A 17,199-nucleotide genomic window follows, 5' to 3' on the forward strand; every position below is an offset into this window, starting at 1 on the left:
AGGACATCAGTGGATGTGAGTTTCCCTCCATCCAGAACATACACAACGGATGCTGTGTCAGCAAAGCCCGTAGGATTATCGAAGACCCCAGCCACCCAAACTATGGACTGTTCCAGCTGCTACCGTCAGGCAAGCGGTACCACAGCCTCAAAGCCCGGACCAGTAGGCTCCAGAACAGCTTTCTCCACCAAGCAACCAGGCGTTTGAACAAAGAACATCACAGACACTAAGCCTGGTGCCGGACTGACCGGTACTAACCTATGGTCTTCAGCAGATCATCAGTTTACACTCACACTCACACTCACACACACACACTATTTATTATTACCACTGCTTTTTTGTTCCGTTTTGTTGTTATTTCATCACTATTACTGCTGCAGTGTTGAGGAGCCGAAACACAAGAAGTTTACTCTCTTGTACTTGTGTAATGACACATGACGAATAAAGGATCTTGACTCTTGAAGGAGACATGTGGTAGTCCCCCTCTGGGGGTGGAGCAGCGACCAGGACGGCTCGGAAGAGTAGAAGAAGAAGAGAAGAGTGGGGTAACTGGCCAGATACAATTAGGGGGACGAGATACTGGAAAGTGGCCACCGTGGGAAGAAGAAGAAAGTGAACAGTAAAAGAGGGAAAACCCAAGCAAGACAGCAGGCAGCTGTCAGATTAGCGATTGTTCCCCTCCAACGGTACAGGACAGCATCTTAGATGACACAGTCAACATGGGGACACAGTCTCACACACACACACACGCAGTCACGTGCACACACACACCTCAGACTTTCAGAGGTAGTTTGAGAGAGAATCCTCCCAAGTCGGCTTACCATCATATTTCCTGTTTGAAAGTCTACTTTCTGCTCTCCCATCCTCCCACTTTCACAAAAACCCTGTTCTCTCGTGCACACAGAACACACACACACACACACACACACACACACACACACACACACACACACACACACACACACAACATAAAGCCACTCTCACCATTAAAGCGTCTCAAATGGATGTGGGGCAGAACCAGGGGAGCGGAGGCAGTTCCGGGGTGTGTAAGCAGCTGTGTTTATCGAGTGCGTTTGCCCAAATGTGCAGAACTGAGGGGGAATTCTCAGCGAATATCTAAAAAAATTGTTTGGAGTGCTCAGTGGAGGAAAAAACACGGCAATAACGATAACATAAACTACCTGCAACTCATGTTTGGGCGACCCAAAATTCTACATCGCACACACTACGCTGACTCCCAGTATAAACGCTAGGTGGGGAAATAGCTTGAAAAAACTAAGACGCCCTCCTCGTTCCTCTTTCCAGTCAAGTCGTTCCCTTATTAATTAGGCAGTTAATTAATTTGCAGGCCTTCTTGTGACGTCTGAACTGTTCGATGGTAAAGTAAAGCCAGCATTCACAGCCGCGAGTGGATAAAACCGCCGAACGAACAACTCAATTAAGATACAATTACAGATCCCTGCGTTTAGCAGCGCTCATGTTGAGATAAGTGCGTCGTCACGCACACTTCTGACCTCGCCCCACGTGTCGTTCACATCCAGTCTCGAGATTCAGATCTGGTTTGAGCTTTCACTTCCAGAGCGCTGATCTATTACACCACTATAGGAGCATGCAGCACAACCCCTGGTACGGGCTCTTGTAATATCACGCTACTGCACCTCCTTACCGGCAGGCCTCCCTGCACGCACTGTCAAACCTCCGCAAATCCTCCAGAACGCGGTGGTGCACCTGGTCTTCAACCGACCCGAGAACTAGGGGGCGCAAGAAGATATCGATACACTCGAGTATCGCGATATTATCTTGTGATACTGTATCGATTCTCAAAACCGCTGTATCGATTTTTCATTGTTGACATGTAAAGGTTCGGGACAAACATGTCCTGTTGTGTGTAACCCCGCGACCGCTAGATGGCAGTGTTGTCATCTATCTTCAGCCGTTTGACTTCACTATATCATCTTTCTTACAGTATCGCAATATATCGCGAAATATTGAATCGTAACCCTTGTATCGTGATACGTATGGTATCGCCGGATTCTCACCAGTACACAGCCCTACCCAAAACAGCACGTCACTCCGCCGTTCATATCCCTCCACTGGCTCCCATTTGCTGTCCAGATCAAACTCAAGAACTTGATGCTCGCTTACAAAACAGCAACTAAAACGGCTCCCCGCCCACCTGAACTCCCTCATTCAGGTCTACACTCAGTCCTGCTCACTACGTTCTGCCAATGAAAGATGACTGGCACTTCCGCCACAACAGGGCCCTCAGTCACTAGCCAGAGTCTTCTTTTCTGTAGTTCCCCAGTGGTGGAACGAGTTACCAAACGCCATCCGATCCACTGAGTCCCTCTCCATCTTGAAGAAGAAGCTAAAGACCAGCTCTTTCTCGAACACCTCCACACCTGATAGTATGGTAAAAATACATATATATATATATTGCTTCTATGCACCTTTGCCTTTGTACACTGCCTGTTGACACCTATGTCCTATGGGACTTGAACCTAGTTTTTTTGACACTTACTTGTTGTTGTTGTCTTACTTGTTGTTGTTGTTGTCTCCTGACTGGATCCTTGCTTGTGTTGTATTAACTCTCAGATGTACATCGCTTTGGATAAAAACATCCACTAAATGAAACTGCAAATTGTAAACTCAATTTATGTCAGAATATTTGCATGGTAGAAATGTGCACATCTTCAGGAGGGGGGCTGAGTTCACATCAGCCAAACCAGCACAGGTTTTGGCCGTGCAATAACCAAATAGTCTAAAATAGAGGAAAAAAAGTAATTACATTTTCCGTTTGTGTTCGGGAACTAGGCGACAGGAAACACCAAATATTCATCAGTTGGATAAAAAGAGAGCTTGGCATGGCAGACATGTTTGTTTTTGGGTCTTTTGTCTACATCTTGTCAACATGTAATGATGCGTTTTCATATTAATGGCTGCCCGGGTGCTCTAGTAGGAGGCTCTGGAGTAGTATGTTTCTAAAAATATACACTAAGTTTGGTATACGACTAAGTATAAGACTATTGACAATATTTCACACTAAAACCAGTTCATTTGAATGGAATCGTCGTTATCAGTGGACTCACTTCCAGTAGCGAAGTAAATTGCGCGATGCCTTCACATGGAGTTCAACTTTGGTGAACTTTGACATGCGATTTTGTGACATTGACCAACAGCGAAACAGCATTGACCGTGTTGAAATCTGACTGAGCGGTCTCTACGGAGAGTCTTACATGAAGGAAGCTAATGTTTTAGCTTATTACATTTCTGTAAAATTAGCCTTGAACACCTATCCAGGGCACACCCACTGAACAGCTTTCATTTTACTTTGGGTATGTACTCATGTACTCCAAATGGTTATTGAACCATTTGGAGTACATGTATGGTTTTGGTCTCTTTTGAAAGCTCTTAGAATCACTGTAAGTGCTACTGGCATTGAGTAATAGACGTTTGAACACACTAAAATAGAAGGTTTTTCTTTCTGCCTGAATATTTTTTTTTTGCAAACAGATGCCTGCAGATGACTACAGCTGGGACTTATTAGCTGGAAAACACAATGGGACCACAGGATGAAGTCTTACCTAGTCCACGTTCAAATTTGATAACAATACCACAGAAAAGGAATATTTTACACATGTTTTTCTAAGAGTATGTCTAGGCCTTTTCCAAAAAGCCCATCTGGGGACTCCAAAGGACCCTTGGTAACCTTAGTTACATACCTAGGATTAAAAAGCTACTAGTCTTTAACGCTTGAACGGACAGTCGTAATTTGGGGCTCTAATGAAAGGTGACACTTTCGTATTCCATATCCAGATTCACTTGTCTGTGTTACTGACACAGGGGGCGTCCGAGTGGCGTGGTGGTCTATTCCGTTGCCTACCAACACGGGGATCGCCGGTTTGAATCCCCGTGTTAACTCCAGCATGGTCGGGCGCCCCTACAGACACAATTGGCCTTGTCTGGGGGAATAGTGTGATCCTCCACACGCTACGTCCCCCTGGTGTAACTCCTCACCGTCAGGTGAAAAGAAGCGGCTGGCGACTCCACATGTATCGGAGGAGGCATGTGGTAGTCTGCAGCCCTCTCCGGATCGGCGTAGGGGGTGGAGCAGTGACCGGGATGGCTTGGAAGAATGAGGTAATTGGCCAAGCACAATTGGGGAGGAAAGGGGGGGGGGATCTCCCCCAAGAAAATTACTGACACAGAGCAACTGAAGCATAAACACAATATAGTGTTTTCCTTCCTTGAAACTAAACTTTGTGCATATAACAGTCAAAACAAGTGCTATGGTGGAAAAGTAGTTTATATAAAAAGTAAAGCACAGCAAACTATTTACATTATTTAGTTATACCTTCTACAGGTTATTGGCACCATGCCAGTCATTGTAGCAGTTACGACTGGGGACAACGCACAAAGGCATATCACAGGAGGAGCGCCTCACTGTTATCCTTGCATGACACTGTCTGCACTTCAGCCGACAAGTGGTACTGTGCCCACTGATATGCAATAGCCTGTGATGTGCTCCGCATGGGGCGGGAGATGGTACAGGTCTAGCTGTGGAGGGAGACCCCCCCCCGCCCGCCAGCTCCTCAACAAGGGTCTCTCTGAACGCCTTCTGGTGCATAGGTACCTCTTCTTTACATTTTGCAATGTCTTTGTGGAGGATGAAGGCATTCACAATCACAATGTCCATGAAATGATAAAAGAATGTCTTTTTCTGGGTCTTCTGGAGAACTTTATAGTAACCTGTTAGGGTGTCAGAGGGGTCCACTCCACTCATGCACCCGGATGGACAGAAAAATATACCAAAACATAAATATATCAAGCACAAAAATTATTACAGTATGTACCAGTTGTACTCCTTCACCACTGGTGGAAATGGAATGTCCTTCAACGCCCATGCCCATCTACACCTTTGACCCTTATTCACACTGTGTCCTCCGCATGGGCCATGTGGAGTGTTGAACACAGGAAAATTTCCTTTGTGTTTGTTACTAGACAAAGAGGAGGAAGTCCTTCCTGGTCAAGTGTATGCTGCCGTGGGGAGATTTTGAGTCCAGACTGTTGAATTTTTTTTGGGGGGGGGGGGTCCAATTCTGTTCCTGCAGATAGTTCCACATGCCCAGATCCTCTTCTGAAGGAGGTCATGGAAAAGGTTGGGACTTGTGTAAAAATTGTCAACAAAAAGCTTGCAGCCGGTGCCCAGCAACCCTGTGTCAATTAGCTCCATCACAGACTCATAACTGAGTCCTTTGTCACCGTTTCTCTGGAACGTTCCCTGTAGTCAAAAAAGCCCCATGTTTAAACTGTTCCTGGAGTCCACCAGAACGAACAGTTTAAGTCCCCAGCGAACAGGCTTATTTTTCATATATTGTTTGAGCCTAATGCAGGCTTTGGAGGCAACTATATGCTTATCAATGGCAATTTCCTGGCCTGGGTGATAGTTCGTTTTGCAGGCGCCCCTCATGTCCTCGCAAAGTGGCTTTATTTTGCAGAGACGATCAAAGGCTGCTGTACCTCTCTTTTGCTCGTTGGCAGCATCCACCACCAAGGAACTTCTTACCAGTCATTACCCATCTCGGATACGGGAAGCTGTACAGTTTACCCCCTCACCAGTTATCGGTAAATGCAGAGCACTGTACTACACCCATGTAGATGACCAAGGACATGAATGAAAACATGTCCTGCAATGTCAGATCAATCCACGAGTTGGAGGGTGTCGAGTGGTGAGTCGAGCCAAAGTTATTGATGTTTTGAAATATTGTCTGTAAAATAAAGTTGGAAAAGCTGCAAGGCTGAATGGGTGGGTCTGAAGATGGGCTGGGTGGTGTTATGTCTGGATCACCAACATCATCCCATCTCTCTCCAGATGTGCTAGTTGCCGCTGCTGCCTCTCCCGCTCCCACATCCTCTGCCTCCTGGTCTTCTCTTACTGGCAGAACCTCTCTGGGAAGTTGGGGTAGGGGGCTCCTTTCCTGATGAGGTTCTGTCCTGCTGCTCCTCTTGCTGACTGGTGGAGAAATATCGGGCTCCCAATCCCTTATCTTACTCTACATCTACATCAGAAGATTGCCTATTAACTGAAAATAAATACATAACAGTTAGTCATTTACAAACCTCGGTCCCCCCAGCAGGTCAAAAGATTCACTGGGGAAACACAGAAGGAAATGCAATCTATAAAATGTGCATTCATAATTCAAACTATAGCTTATTTATGTCAAAATATTCTTACTTGTCGAGAGTAATGTCTCCTCCCTCCAGAAATATTGCCTCTGCCTCAGAGGCAATAGATGACATTTCGCTCTCTTCGTCAGATCTTTTGATCCCAGACTCACCACTTTCACGCGGAGTAAGTACTTCCAGCACTTCTTGGACTGTATATTTTGTCTTCTCCCATCCGTTTCACCATCATTTTCTTTCCTAGTCCCCAAAACTCTCACAAACCACACTTTCTGGCTTTTGCGCATGGATGCACACGCCACTGACTGCAGGAAGTTCGGTTTACGCACAGAGTTCTTTGTTGTGGGTATAAACCTACCCAATAAAGTAGCATATCCACATTTTCTGAACATCATTGGCTATACGAAGCGCCAGTCATCAGCACAATTGGTTGCAACTGGCTCGATCTTCACATGAAAGAAGAGGGGCAGGCACTTCTTGTCAGTGGGGGCTCTATTTGACTATTGTAGGCTGTGGACAGGAAATGGAAGTTCCTACTGGGTCAACTGAGGTGTCAATTGAAAGGTCAGAGTGCAGCTGCCATTTTGACACCAAGATATGGCTATTATTTGTTATTATTTACCTATTATTTTTATATTATTATTATCTATTATTAATTTGTGTGTCTGACATTCTTGTGTAAGAAGTGGGGCTGTTGGGACGTGTCTAGTGTGTTGGTGTAGTGTTCTGTGCCTGTCACGCCTCACTCTCAACCTTCACCGCTGGCAAGCAGAAATGTGAACAGGAGAGCCGAGCAGGCAAGTCTCTCCCTGCCAGTACATAACCTCTTCAACAGCAAGGCCTATGTAGTGCCTCCTCGTGGTGACACACGGTAACTGGGTACACCTTGGACCCTGGCTGAACTACAGGGGACTCGGAGGAGGTCTGGCCTCTAGACTTGCGGTATGCAGGCCCACCGGGGTGTGGATATTCCCTGATGCCCACGAACCAGCCCCCAGCTATGGGTTAAATAGTGCCGCTGCCTAGTGGATACCTCGGGGAGAGGAACAGGCTACGGGAGTAAACCCCTACACAACATCAACGGTGTTGTAGTTTTTTTTTTTTTGCCCTTTTATATCTGTTCAAGTGGGAGAGGACTGCTGGCGTCGTGTGTGGCTGCCGCTTCTCCCTCTCATAGCCCCCCTTCCCATCCACCCCTGTATGTCTGTGTTATGTTTATCTGTTGTCTTGTTTCACCCCGTTTATTGTAAAGCGACTCTGAGTGTTAGAAAAGAGCTATATAAGTTTAATTTATAATTATTATTATAATTATTATTTACATGTAAACTGGAGTTATGACAGAGAATACATGGAATATTAGGCCCATCTGCAAGCTAATGGGAAATGATGCAACAGCAGTCCATGGGTATTTATTGATACAATAATATATTTTGTATGAAATATTTTACCGGATTGGATCATCTGGACCTTTGCCAATGTAACAAGACCATTTTTGTTGGGATGTTATCGATCGGTGGAGTACTATTAGGCTTCATAGGTGAGTTGCCTCAATTTTATAATTGTTTGTTGGTGGTCTGACAGAGGCGTTGATTGTACCTGCTGTTGTGATTATATCTTGAAATGGTTTGCGCCAGTCAAATAACAAGAATCTCAGCTTTCCAAAGATATGTCGCATGAGTACCCATTTAAACAAAGCAGTTGTGTACATAGCATAATGGTGTATTTAACAGTCCGACGGCCTGCGACATGTTATCCAAATTTATACAATTGTGTTCCGTCAGATTATTTCATTATATTGCTACAGAAAAAGATATGCGTCCGGGTAGCGCAGCAGTCTATTCCGTTGCCTACCAACACGGGGATCGCCGGTTCAAATCCCCACGTTACCTTCAGCATGGTCGGGTGTCCATACAGACACAATTGACCGTGTCTATGGATAAGAAGCTGGATGTGGGTATGTATCCTGGTCGCTGCACTAGCGCCTCCTCTGGTCGGTTGGGGCGTCTGTTCAGGGGGGGGGACTCGGGGGAATAGCGTGATCCTCCCATATGCGACGCCCCCCTGGTGAAACTCCTTACTGTCAGGTGAAAAGAAGCGGCTGGTGACTCCACATGTATCGGAGGAGGCACGTGGTAGTCTACAGCCCTTCCCAGATCGGCAGAGGGGGTGGAGCAGTGAGCGAGACGGCTTGGAAGAGCGGGGTAATTGGCCACGTACAATTGGGGAGAAAAGGGGGGGGGGGGATCCAAAAAAAAAAAAAGAAGTGTCATGGTTTGCATTCAGTCATGAAGCGGGAGTACGTGTCGTATCTGTGTTTCATCGTGTTTATGTTTTAGACGCCACGCTGGCGGTGACACAAGGACACACGAATAAATTTCTCTCAGTTTCTGGTTAGACCAGGGCTGATGACTAAGGCTGGTGCAAAAGATTCCTAAGAGTCCTGTTTCCCTGCCTTCCTTTCTATAAAGTCTTTAAAGTCTTGTTGAGTTTTGTGGACGTTTTCATCATATTCTAGATCATTCCTAGCACATTAAAACCATGTGGATTTAAAGCCAGATGAATCTGTAGTGGTTTATCTCAAAGCAAGACACAGTTGACATCCCGCACCACCCAGACGTCAATATGACCAGAGTGCCCATGGGCAAGGCACTTCACCCCTCCCCCCAGTCTGGGCAATGAAGGCAGTAAGATGGCGCCATTCTGTCGTAACAAATGGACCAATATGGTTGTTGCATCTGATGCGTATAATGCATGCAGATGCATACCTACAAACACACACCCACCCACCCACCCACCCACACATACACACACCTGTAGGTCTGGATCTTCCTCGTGCTGCAGGTGGGCCTCCTCTGCTGCCTCCACCAGCCTCTACAAGGAGACAGACAGAAAGGAGAAGTTAAATTAAGGTCAAGATCAACTTTACAGTCATTATACAAAACAAGATTGCACAACGAAATGTGGTTGTAGGCCCTCCGGTGCTACACGTTCAAGTCTACCTGAATCAACAACAAACCTGCTTAAAAAAGATATTCAAGTAAAAATACAAATAGAAATGGAAGGACATAAAGATAATAATCAAGATAAGATACGATAAGATAAGATAGGAACGGGGAAGGGGGTGGGAGAAGAAAAAGAGTTTATCATCTTTAGCACAAAACTGCACTGACTATTGGCACAAAAGTGACTGTGAAACATTAAGTCAAGTCTTAAAGAGAGTAGCATCCACGGTTTTTCAGCTGGCTTCATACGTTCCCTGTAGCACTATTACACAACCCCTGAGAACACTTACACACTCACAATGGACCGACATTTGGCCACCTCATGAAAAGAAGCTATTTTCCTAAATTGTTTAGCAGCAGAGGTAATGACTGCCTCGGGTTCTTTGGACACTACTACAACAAACTCCATCACCAGCTCTCTCACTCACTCACTCACTCACACACACACACACACACACACACACACACACACACACACACACACACACACACACACACACACACACACACACACACACACACACACACACACAATCCATCATCACCCTCTCGCTGGGATACCGTCTGCTGTGTATGCCTGTGGGGTGTTTTTGGTATCTGTGCGCCTTCAAGTCAATGTTATTTTCTTTATCTCTCTTGCTTTTTCTTCGCTCTCTCCCTTTCTATCGCACCCCCTCCCCCACAAACGTGCATGCGCGTGCGCGCGCACACACACACACACACACACACACACACACACACACAATGCATGCATATTAAGATGGAATATACATTCTTGCCAGGATGGGCAGTATGTTGGCCCTGTTGTGATTCTCAAGCGTTGTGTTGTAATGGAGAAATGTTGAGCGACCAGGACTTTCTAAGAGAGGGTTCTTCCAACCACACAAGTTTCATCCTTTTTGTGAGGCGATTTGCAGGATGGAAAGGATTGAGGAATGTTAAGGGGTTAATATGAGTCATGATTCAAATCCAAACACTCTCATTATAACTCATTCACTTAGTGAGATATATATATAACTCGTGATATCTCGGTAACCTTTTCCCCAGCAAACAGCACCGGACAATTCAAATATCATGGTACCCAAGAGATTTCATGTTTTATCTGTAAACATGATTTGGGAATTTCTGAGGTATAGAGGATGAGTGCGTTCATGTAGTGCATGCCCGTAGGTAGATGTGTCCATGTGTGCGTGACTCTGTGTGTGTTGTTCTTCTTCTTGCAGTTACTAAAGCATTGCACTCAGCCAAATCGGCCTCAAATTCATTAGTTATCATTCTTCTTAATCTGTCTGCCGCATCTGACACAGTGAACCACCAAATTCAACTGTCAACACTGACAGACCTGAGCGTTTCTGGCACAGCACTAAAGTGGATCAGTCATACCGGATGGGGGGGTTCATGCCTAATATCATAAAGGGGTCAGGTGTCGCCCGCCAACAGTTTGCAACAGGCGTTCCTCAAGGCTCAGTGCTCAGCCCACTCTTTTTTTAACCATCATGGCTGGCCCGGGTATCCCACCACACAGTTTCTCCTACCGCCATTACGCCAATGATACCCAAGCACACCTTTCTTTTCTGCAGAAGACACTGAGGAGTTCAAGTGGGCTTGTCATTTGCCTCACTGACATATTGGCTTTGGATGCCGGAGCAACACCTCCGGCTGAACTTGTCCAAAATAGAGTGGGGTCATATCAACCAACTGGCCTCGCTTCATGGACAACCATCTCATCCCAAACTATATGAATCTTGAGGTGATTATCAACCACATTGTAGCTGTCTCCACTTTACTTCTGACCTACCTGAAGACCAATATTAACATGCCGCCCTCTTTGTTCTAACGCTTAAAAGTCACTGTCTGTGCCCCATTCAAAAGGGCAGAGCTGTATGTACAGACTTTTCTCTCATCCAGCACCACATTGATGGAATGACCTCCTGTCTTCCACCAGAGCTATAGAATTACTTACTTCATTCAAGGAAGGCCTAAAAACGTTCCTTTTCTAAGTCTACATTAATCTATAGATGGTCCCCAAGTGTGACTGTTATATTGATTTATGGCATTGTTTAGCTAATTTTTCCCCCCTTATTTTTTCCCTTTTTCTCTGCGATTGTACATGGCCAATTACCCAATTTTCTGAACCGTCCCGGTTGCTGCTCCACCCCCTCTGCTGATCCGGGGAGGGCTGCAGACTACCACATGCTTCCTCCGATACACGTGGAGTCGCCAGCCGCTTCTTTTCACCTGATAATAAGGAGTTTCACCAGGGGGACGTAGCGCGTGGGAGGATCACGCTATTCCCCCCTGAACAGGCGCCCTGACCAACCAGAGGAGACGCTAGTGCAGCGACCAGGACACATACCCACAACCAGCTTCCTACCCGCATTCACGGCCAACTGTGTCTGTAGGGACGCCCAGCCAAGCTGGTGGTAACTCGAGAGATTTGAACCAGCGATCCCCTTGTTGGTAGGCAACAGAATAGACTGCTACACTACCTAGATGCCCTGTTATGCTCATTTCTGATTAGAATCCTTTATTACCATTACTCACATCACTGTTGATGTACTTATTGTGGACTTACACACTTAATAGTATGCGACATGAAATGCACTCTTCGCTATGAGTACTATTTAGTCCCTTAAAATGGCTGTAAATTAAAAAAACAAATATAACCACTCATTGCTGACTCTCTTGTGAGATGCTTTTGATAAAAAAAATGTGAAAAGGAGTAAACGTAATGAGTGACATGCAGCATGGTATAGTTACGACTTTTAAACACAAACTAAATACAAACTGAATCTACCAAAACTTAGTGGAACTTTCTCGAGGCAGCCTGCCATGATACAGTTGGCAGACACACACACAAACAAACACATGCGATACTGAGTGTCTTTTTCTCCCTCCGACTGTGATGTGATGGGCATGGCTGGACCCCACACAGCGAATCATCTCTGTCATTCACAGCGGACTCTGATGCCTGCGAGTTCTGGTGACGCCGTCAGCTTCACATTTCCATTCAAATTGCTTCGCCCGTAAACCCACCACAATCAGCCGGCTCACTTCAGCCGCCCTGCGTTTGTGCGTACGCATGTGAGTGAGAGTGTTTGTGCCTGCACAGATATGTGTGTGTGTGTGTGTGTGTGTGTGTGTGTGTGTATGTATGTGTGTGTGCATGCATGAGGTACAATGAAGTATTTTTCTGCTTTTTTGGGGGGGGGGGGATTTAGGTGGATGGTGACCACTGCGAGCATACCTGGCCAATTTCTCTCAACACACCTGGACATCGAAACGTTCTCCGTATCAATGCATATCATTTAATGGTTCCACCTGGCTGTTGGTTAGTCTGGTCGGGTCTCGGACAACTTTGGATCGCCCAGAAGCGAAAAAGAAACAGACTCTGATTCACTTATGTCTGTAGATCTACATTTGCGCGAGTAGAATACCTACGTGTGCATGTTCACGTGTGCATGCTTGCGTTAACAGGTATGTGCACAGGTGTTTGTGAGCTTGTCTGTGTGTGTGTGTGAGACTGGGGTCTTTAAGTGGCACCACAAAGCCTCAGGAGAGAGCATCTGCCGGAAATCCAGAGCAGAGCATGCTCCAGGAACAAACAGAGATAAGGGTGGCGGGAATAAAGGGAGGATGAGAGAGGAATGGCAGAACGGCATTCTCTAAAGGTCTGAACGCTTAGCCCCACACTCCTTGGGAAATGTCACGCACCGTCTGTGAAGCGGCCGTTGATGGACATTCTACTTCTGAGCGTTTGTGGGTATAGGTACACGTGTGTGTCGTCGTGTGTCAGGGACTTTCAGTGTCTGTTTGTGTATGCGTGTGCGTGTGCAAGTGTAGTGTTTTCCTCAGCTGACACGTGTTAAGATATTAGCCCCCTGACCTGTTCTGTCTGGCAGCTGCTTTTGCAAATGCCAATCATTGCACGTGTGTGTGCAAATGGGTCTGTGTGATTAAATTTAACGACAAACAAATCTGACTATTGACTATCTGTGTGTGTGTGTGTGTGTGTGTGTGTGTGCATGCGTACATGCATCAATATGCTTTTATGCAGGAAATATGTCTGCTCTGGTCAGATTATGGCACTCTACTGGCACATCCAAGCCTTCCAACCAAGGTGACTACCTGACACCTTAGCTCAGGCTTGTGACACATACACACCAAAGACCCTACCACTCTGACAACACATGCTGCAAGACCACCTGGTCAGTGATGGAGCAGTAACAACATTTCCCAGTACCAGCATCAAACAGTATTTACAGGGCCACACCACAACTAATGTCACATCAACTTCAACCACACTGCCTCCTCTGAACCCTCTCTGGCACATGACACATTTACCTATCATGCAGTGTGTGGAGCAGAGAGCAAATGCATCGAGGCCGCAAGGTGAAGCTACCTGACAGTAGCAGTGCATATTTAAGCTGAGGGAACAGACCAGTGATAAGTGTCACTCCTGCACATTTCAATTCCACCATATTCACGAGGGAGGCACAAGCACCCACAGTAGTTTGTGTTGTGTGCAGACACACACCGTAGTCTGCAGACCTGTCTGTATGTGTGCATGCATGCAAGTGTGTGCGTGTGTAAATATGCATATCTGTGTTTCGGCGGGAGGTCCGAGCAGAGAGTATGATGCAGATAAAAAAGAGAGAGAGGAAATTACTTTTCTTCTCTCGTCGTTCTGTCGAGGCGCGAGGCTCGGCATGAGATGATAGCAGTAATTAAACTGACACAGTTGGAGATGCAGGTCCTGTCTTCTATGAAAACACACACACACACACACACACACACACACACAAACAAACATCTAAATCCCTTGACAGCAGCTGACAGAGCTAAAGCTAAGTGCGTAGCGCTAACAAGACACGGTCTGGTAGCCTGATTTGGGTTGGTCATGGCCAGGCTGAGAGGAAAGCCGCCATCGTACTCTGGACCCCGGTTTCTGACACGCCCCTACGGGTGAACACCGTCCCACAATGTCTCAACATCCTACAATATAGCTGGACAATGTCGCGCCCTATTATTATTTCTATCATTTCAATACCCATTTTAGAGTTATTTCACCGCACACAATGTTTCCGCTTCCTGTATTTTCCCTTATCGCCCCCCTCCACGACCAGGCGCCCTGTGACCCTAACCTGCCCGCTGACGTCTATCAGCTTGCTTACGTGTTTGAAAGTTCACAAACGATTCTCTCCCGTTTCCCTGACAACCGACTGGCGTTCGGTTATCTCGATACACAGCGCTGCGCCGCTGGCTACCTGAAAGTTGAAGCACCTGACCTTAAAAGATGCCCATCAATTATAGATGCACCTCTGGACCTGTGCAACGTTAGCACGCACCGTCGTATAACGCTGACCTATGCTAACAACTGCTGTGGGAAAGGAGGGCAGCGGGGGGTTACATGCATTATTGACCGCTGGTGGAGGTTCAAGTTTTCTTTGACGCAGTACTTTAAGCCTCGCCACATTTCTTCCTCCGGCTGGAGGGGCGGAGGCGGTGGCCCGATTCTGAAGGTTCTCCCCAGGCAGAAATGGACAGTCCACCATGTGAGTGGGCACAAAAAACAAGTAAAATTGCAGACGTGTAAGATGTGCGTTTGGCTCATATGTCCGGTGCAAGGCCTTGATTCCTATGCATTTTTATAGGCTTAAAAACTGGTCTCTGTTGTGGCGTAGACAAACTGAATGAAAACAGGAGCGTACGAGAGGTCTTGTCGGCAGTGGATTCATTTCCAATGTGACAACGTCAAGCAAGATCCATCCATCCATCCCATTATCCAAACCGCTTATTCTGCTCCCAGGGTCGCCGGAATGCTGGAGCCTATCCCAGCAGTCATTGGGCGGCAAGCGGTGAGACACCCTCGACAGGCCGCCAGTCCATCACAGGGCCCACACACACACATACATTCACACCTAGGGACAATTTAGTGCGGCCGATTCACCTGACCTACATGTCTTTGGACTGTGGGAGGAAACCGGAGCCCCCAGAGGAAACCCATGCAGACACGGGGAGAACATGCAAACTCCACACAGAGGACGACCCGGGATGACCCCCAAGGTTAGACTACCCCGGGGCTCAAACCCAGGACCTTCTTGCTGTGAGGCGATCACACTAACCACTGCACCATCGTGCCACCATCAAGTCAAGCAACAACCACTAGTAGAAACAGTTCACTGTGTCTGTAGAAGGACGCATGGACAGAGGAGAGTGATATTGATGAAACAACAATTTATCAATAAAACCACCACACAATCAATATTCCCTTTTCAGGGCAGGTCCACCATTGGCACAAAAAAAGCAATAATCCATCAGGAACTATTTTTTTAGACCGAACTACACCTACATGAAACTGCTCACAACAAGGTCTGTGGATTATGTTAAGTAACCGGGTCATGATTTCTGGAAAGGGACATTGCTGTTGAGTTTTTCAAATGTACTTTTGTTGGTGTTTTGATCAACAAAAGCTGAGTACCATCCAGTTCTGTTGTATTTGAGAGAAGGCAGTCATCTCTACAGCTGATATCTCCAAAACTCAGCAACTCACACCAAAACGATGGATTATATATAGCACTACAGTTAAGAGGACAAACATGTATTTTTGATTTTGGGGAGAACTTTCCCTTAACCCTAATCCTAACCCAATGGGATCAAATCAGAAGAGAAAAGACATGAGGCTACACGCGGCAAAAATGGTGGACCAGAGAAAAGAGACGGAAACCCAAGGCTTTAAAGATTTGATATGGGATCCGGGTGAAACCTTGAAGTGACAACGGACACAAAAAGCTACAAAAAATACAAGAACACATATATCCAACCTACAAAAAAAAACAACTACAAAAACACATATCCACCATATCAATGAATAAATAAATTCACTGTCCAAGAAAGCGAACACCAGGATGACTGTCAGAACTGCCGGTCTGCATGGGCTAGCAGTTAGCTTAGCCTGCTTCCCCGTCCTGTCAGACCGCCCTCTGTGTTTCCTCCTCAGGCATAGCTCCAGGCAGGGCCGTTGTCCCTGGGCCCACCAGAGGCAGCAGACCAGCTTCCCCCAGCTGATCCAACACCAGCTCTCCCAGTCAGACACCTTCAACACACCTCCCCACAGGACAACACCAAAAATATACAGTCAATGCTAGGCGAGGCCGCCGCCAGACCACCCTCGGCGTTATCGGAACAGCCGGTCTGCACAGGCTAGCAGTTAGCTTAGCCTGCCCCGCTTCCGCGTCCTGTCAGACCGCCCTCAGCGTTTCCTCCTCGGGCACAGCTCTGGGCAGGGCTGTGGTCCCTGGGCCCACAGGACGCAGCAGATCAAGCTCTCCCAGCCGATCCAGCACCAGCTCTCTCAGCCATCAAACGAAAACACAAACTTAGAAGCAGACGTGGACAAAGACACTGCATGAACGGTACTGGGTGAGGCCGGTATGGGGCATGGACGGTGCTTAAGTTCACGCCGCCATCATCCCACACCGGTACTTGGTGAGGCCGCTGCAAATGTGAATTCGCGAAGCCATCGTCCCACACCGGAAGTGGGGGAAAAAAGCCCTCACTTTGCAAAAATGTCCTGACTATAATGGTTAAAAATTCAAACTGGTACAAATATAGGTGATCAAGAACTCTCTCTCCCTCACACACACACACACACACACACACATGAAGATAGATTAATTTTGCTAAACTGACTAAATCAGCATTACTATCTTCATTAGTGTTTGGTACAGATTAGCTCCTTCATACAAGCCTTGCTTTGCCTTGTCACAGCACTTGCACTGTATATCTGCCTGACTAGTGCCTCTACAGTTCGTGTACAGTTGGCTGGGCTACACCAAACAAATAACTTGTCTTGTGTCTGACAAACGGATACGACTGGCATGGAACCCTGAGCCAGATGTCCGGATGTTGGTGGGGTCCAGGAGGAAGTGCTGGCTAAGCCTTGGACCTCTGGATCAGGGGGCAGGTCCTCGGGGTCCTGGCTCTGCCAACGGCCCGGTCCGCTGAGGCCAGA

General features: G+C 46.8%; 1 protein-coding gene across 1 annotated transcript in view; it reads right to left on the reverse strand.

Annotated features, from left to right (window-relative positions):
- Window positions 1–17,199, reverse strand: part of cacna2d3a (calcium channel, voltage-dependent, alpha 2/delta subunit 3a) — a gene marked incomplete at its 5' end in the record, with an annotated part of 292,319 nt that overhangs the window by 203,871 nt on the left and 71,249 nt on the right. The window contains one exon of the mRNA XM_056272874.1: window positions 8,995–9,054. Within this exon, the coding sequence (XP_056128849.1) occupies window positions 8,995–9,054 (60 nt within the window). The remainder of the gene's footprint in view (window positions 1–8,994; window positions 9,055–17,199) is intronic.

The sequence above is a fragment of the Lampris incognitus genome, chromosome 2 (genome assembly GCF_029633865.1).
Source record: "Lampris incognitus isolate fLamInc1 chromosome 2, fLamInc1.hap2, whole genome shotgun sequence".
NCBI lineage: Eukaryota > Metazoa > Chordata > Actinopteri > Lampriformes > Lampridae > Lampris > Lampris incognitus.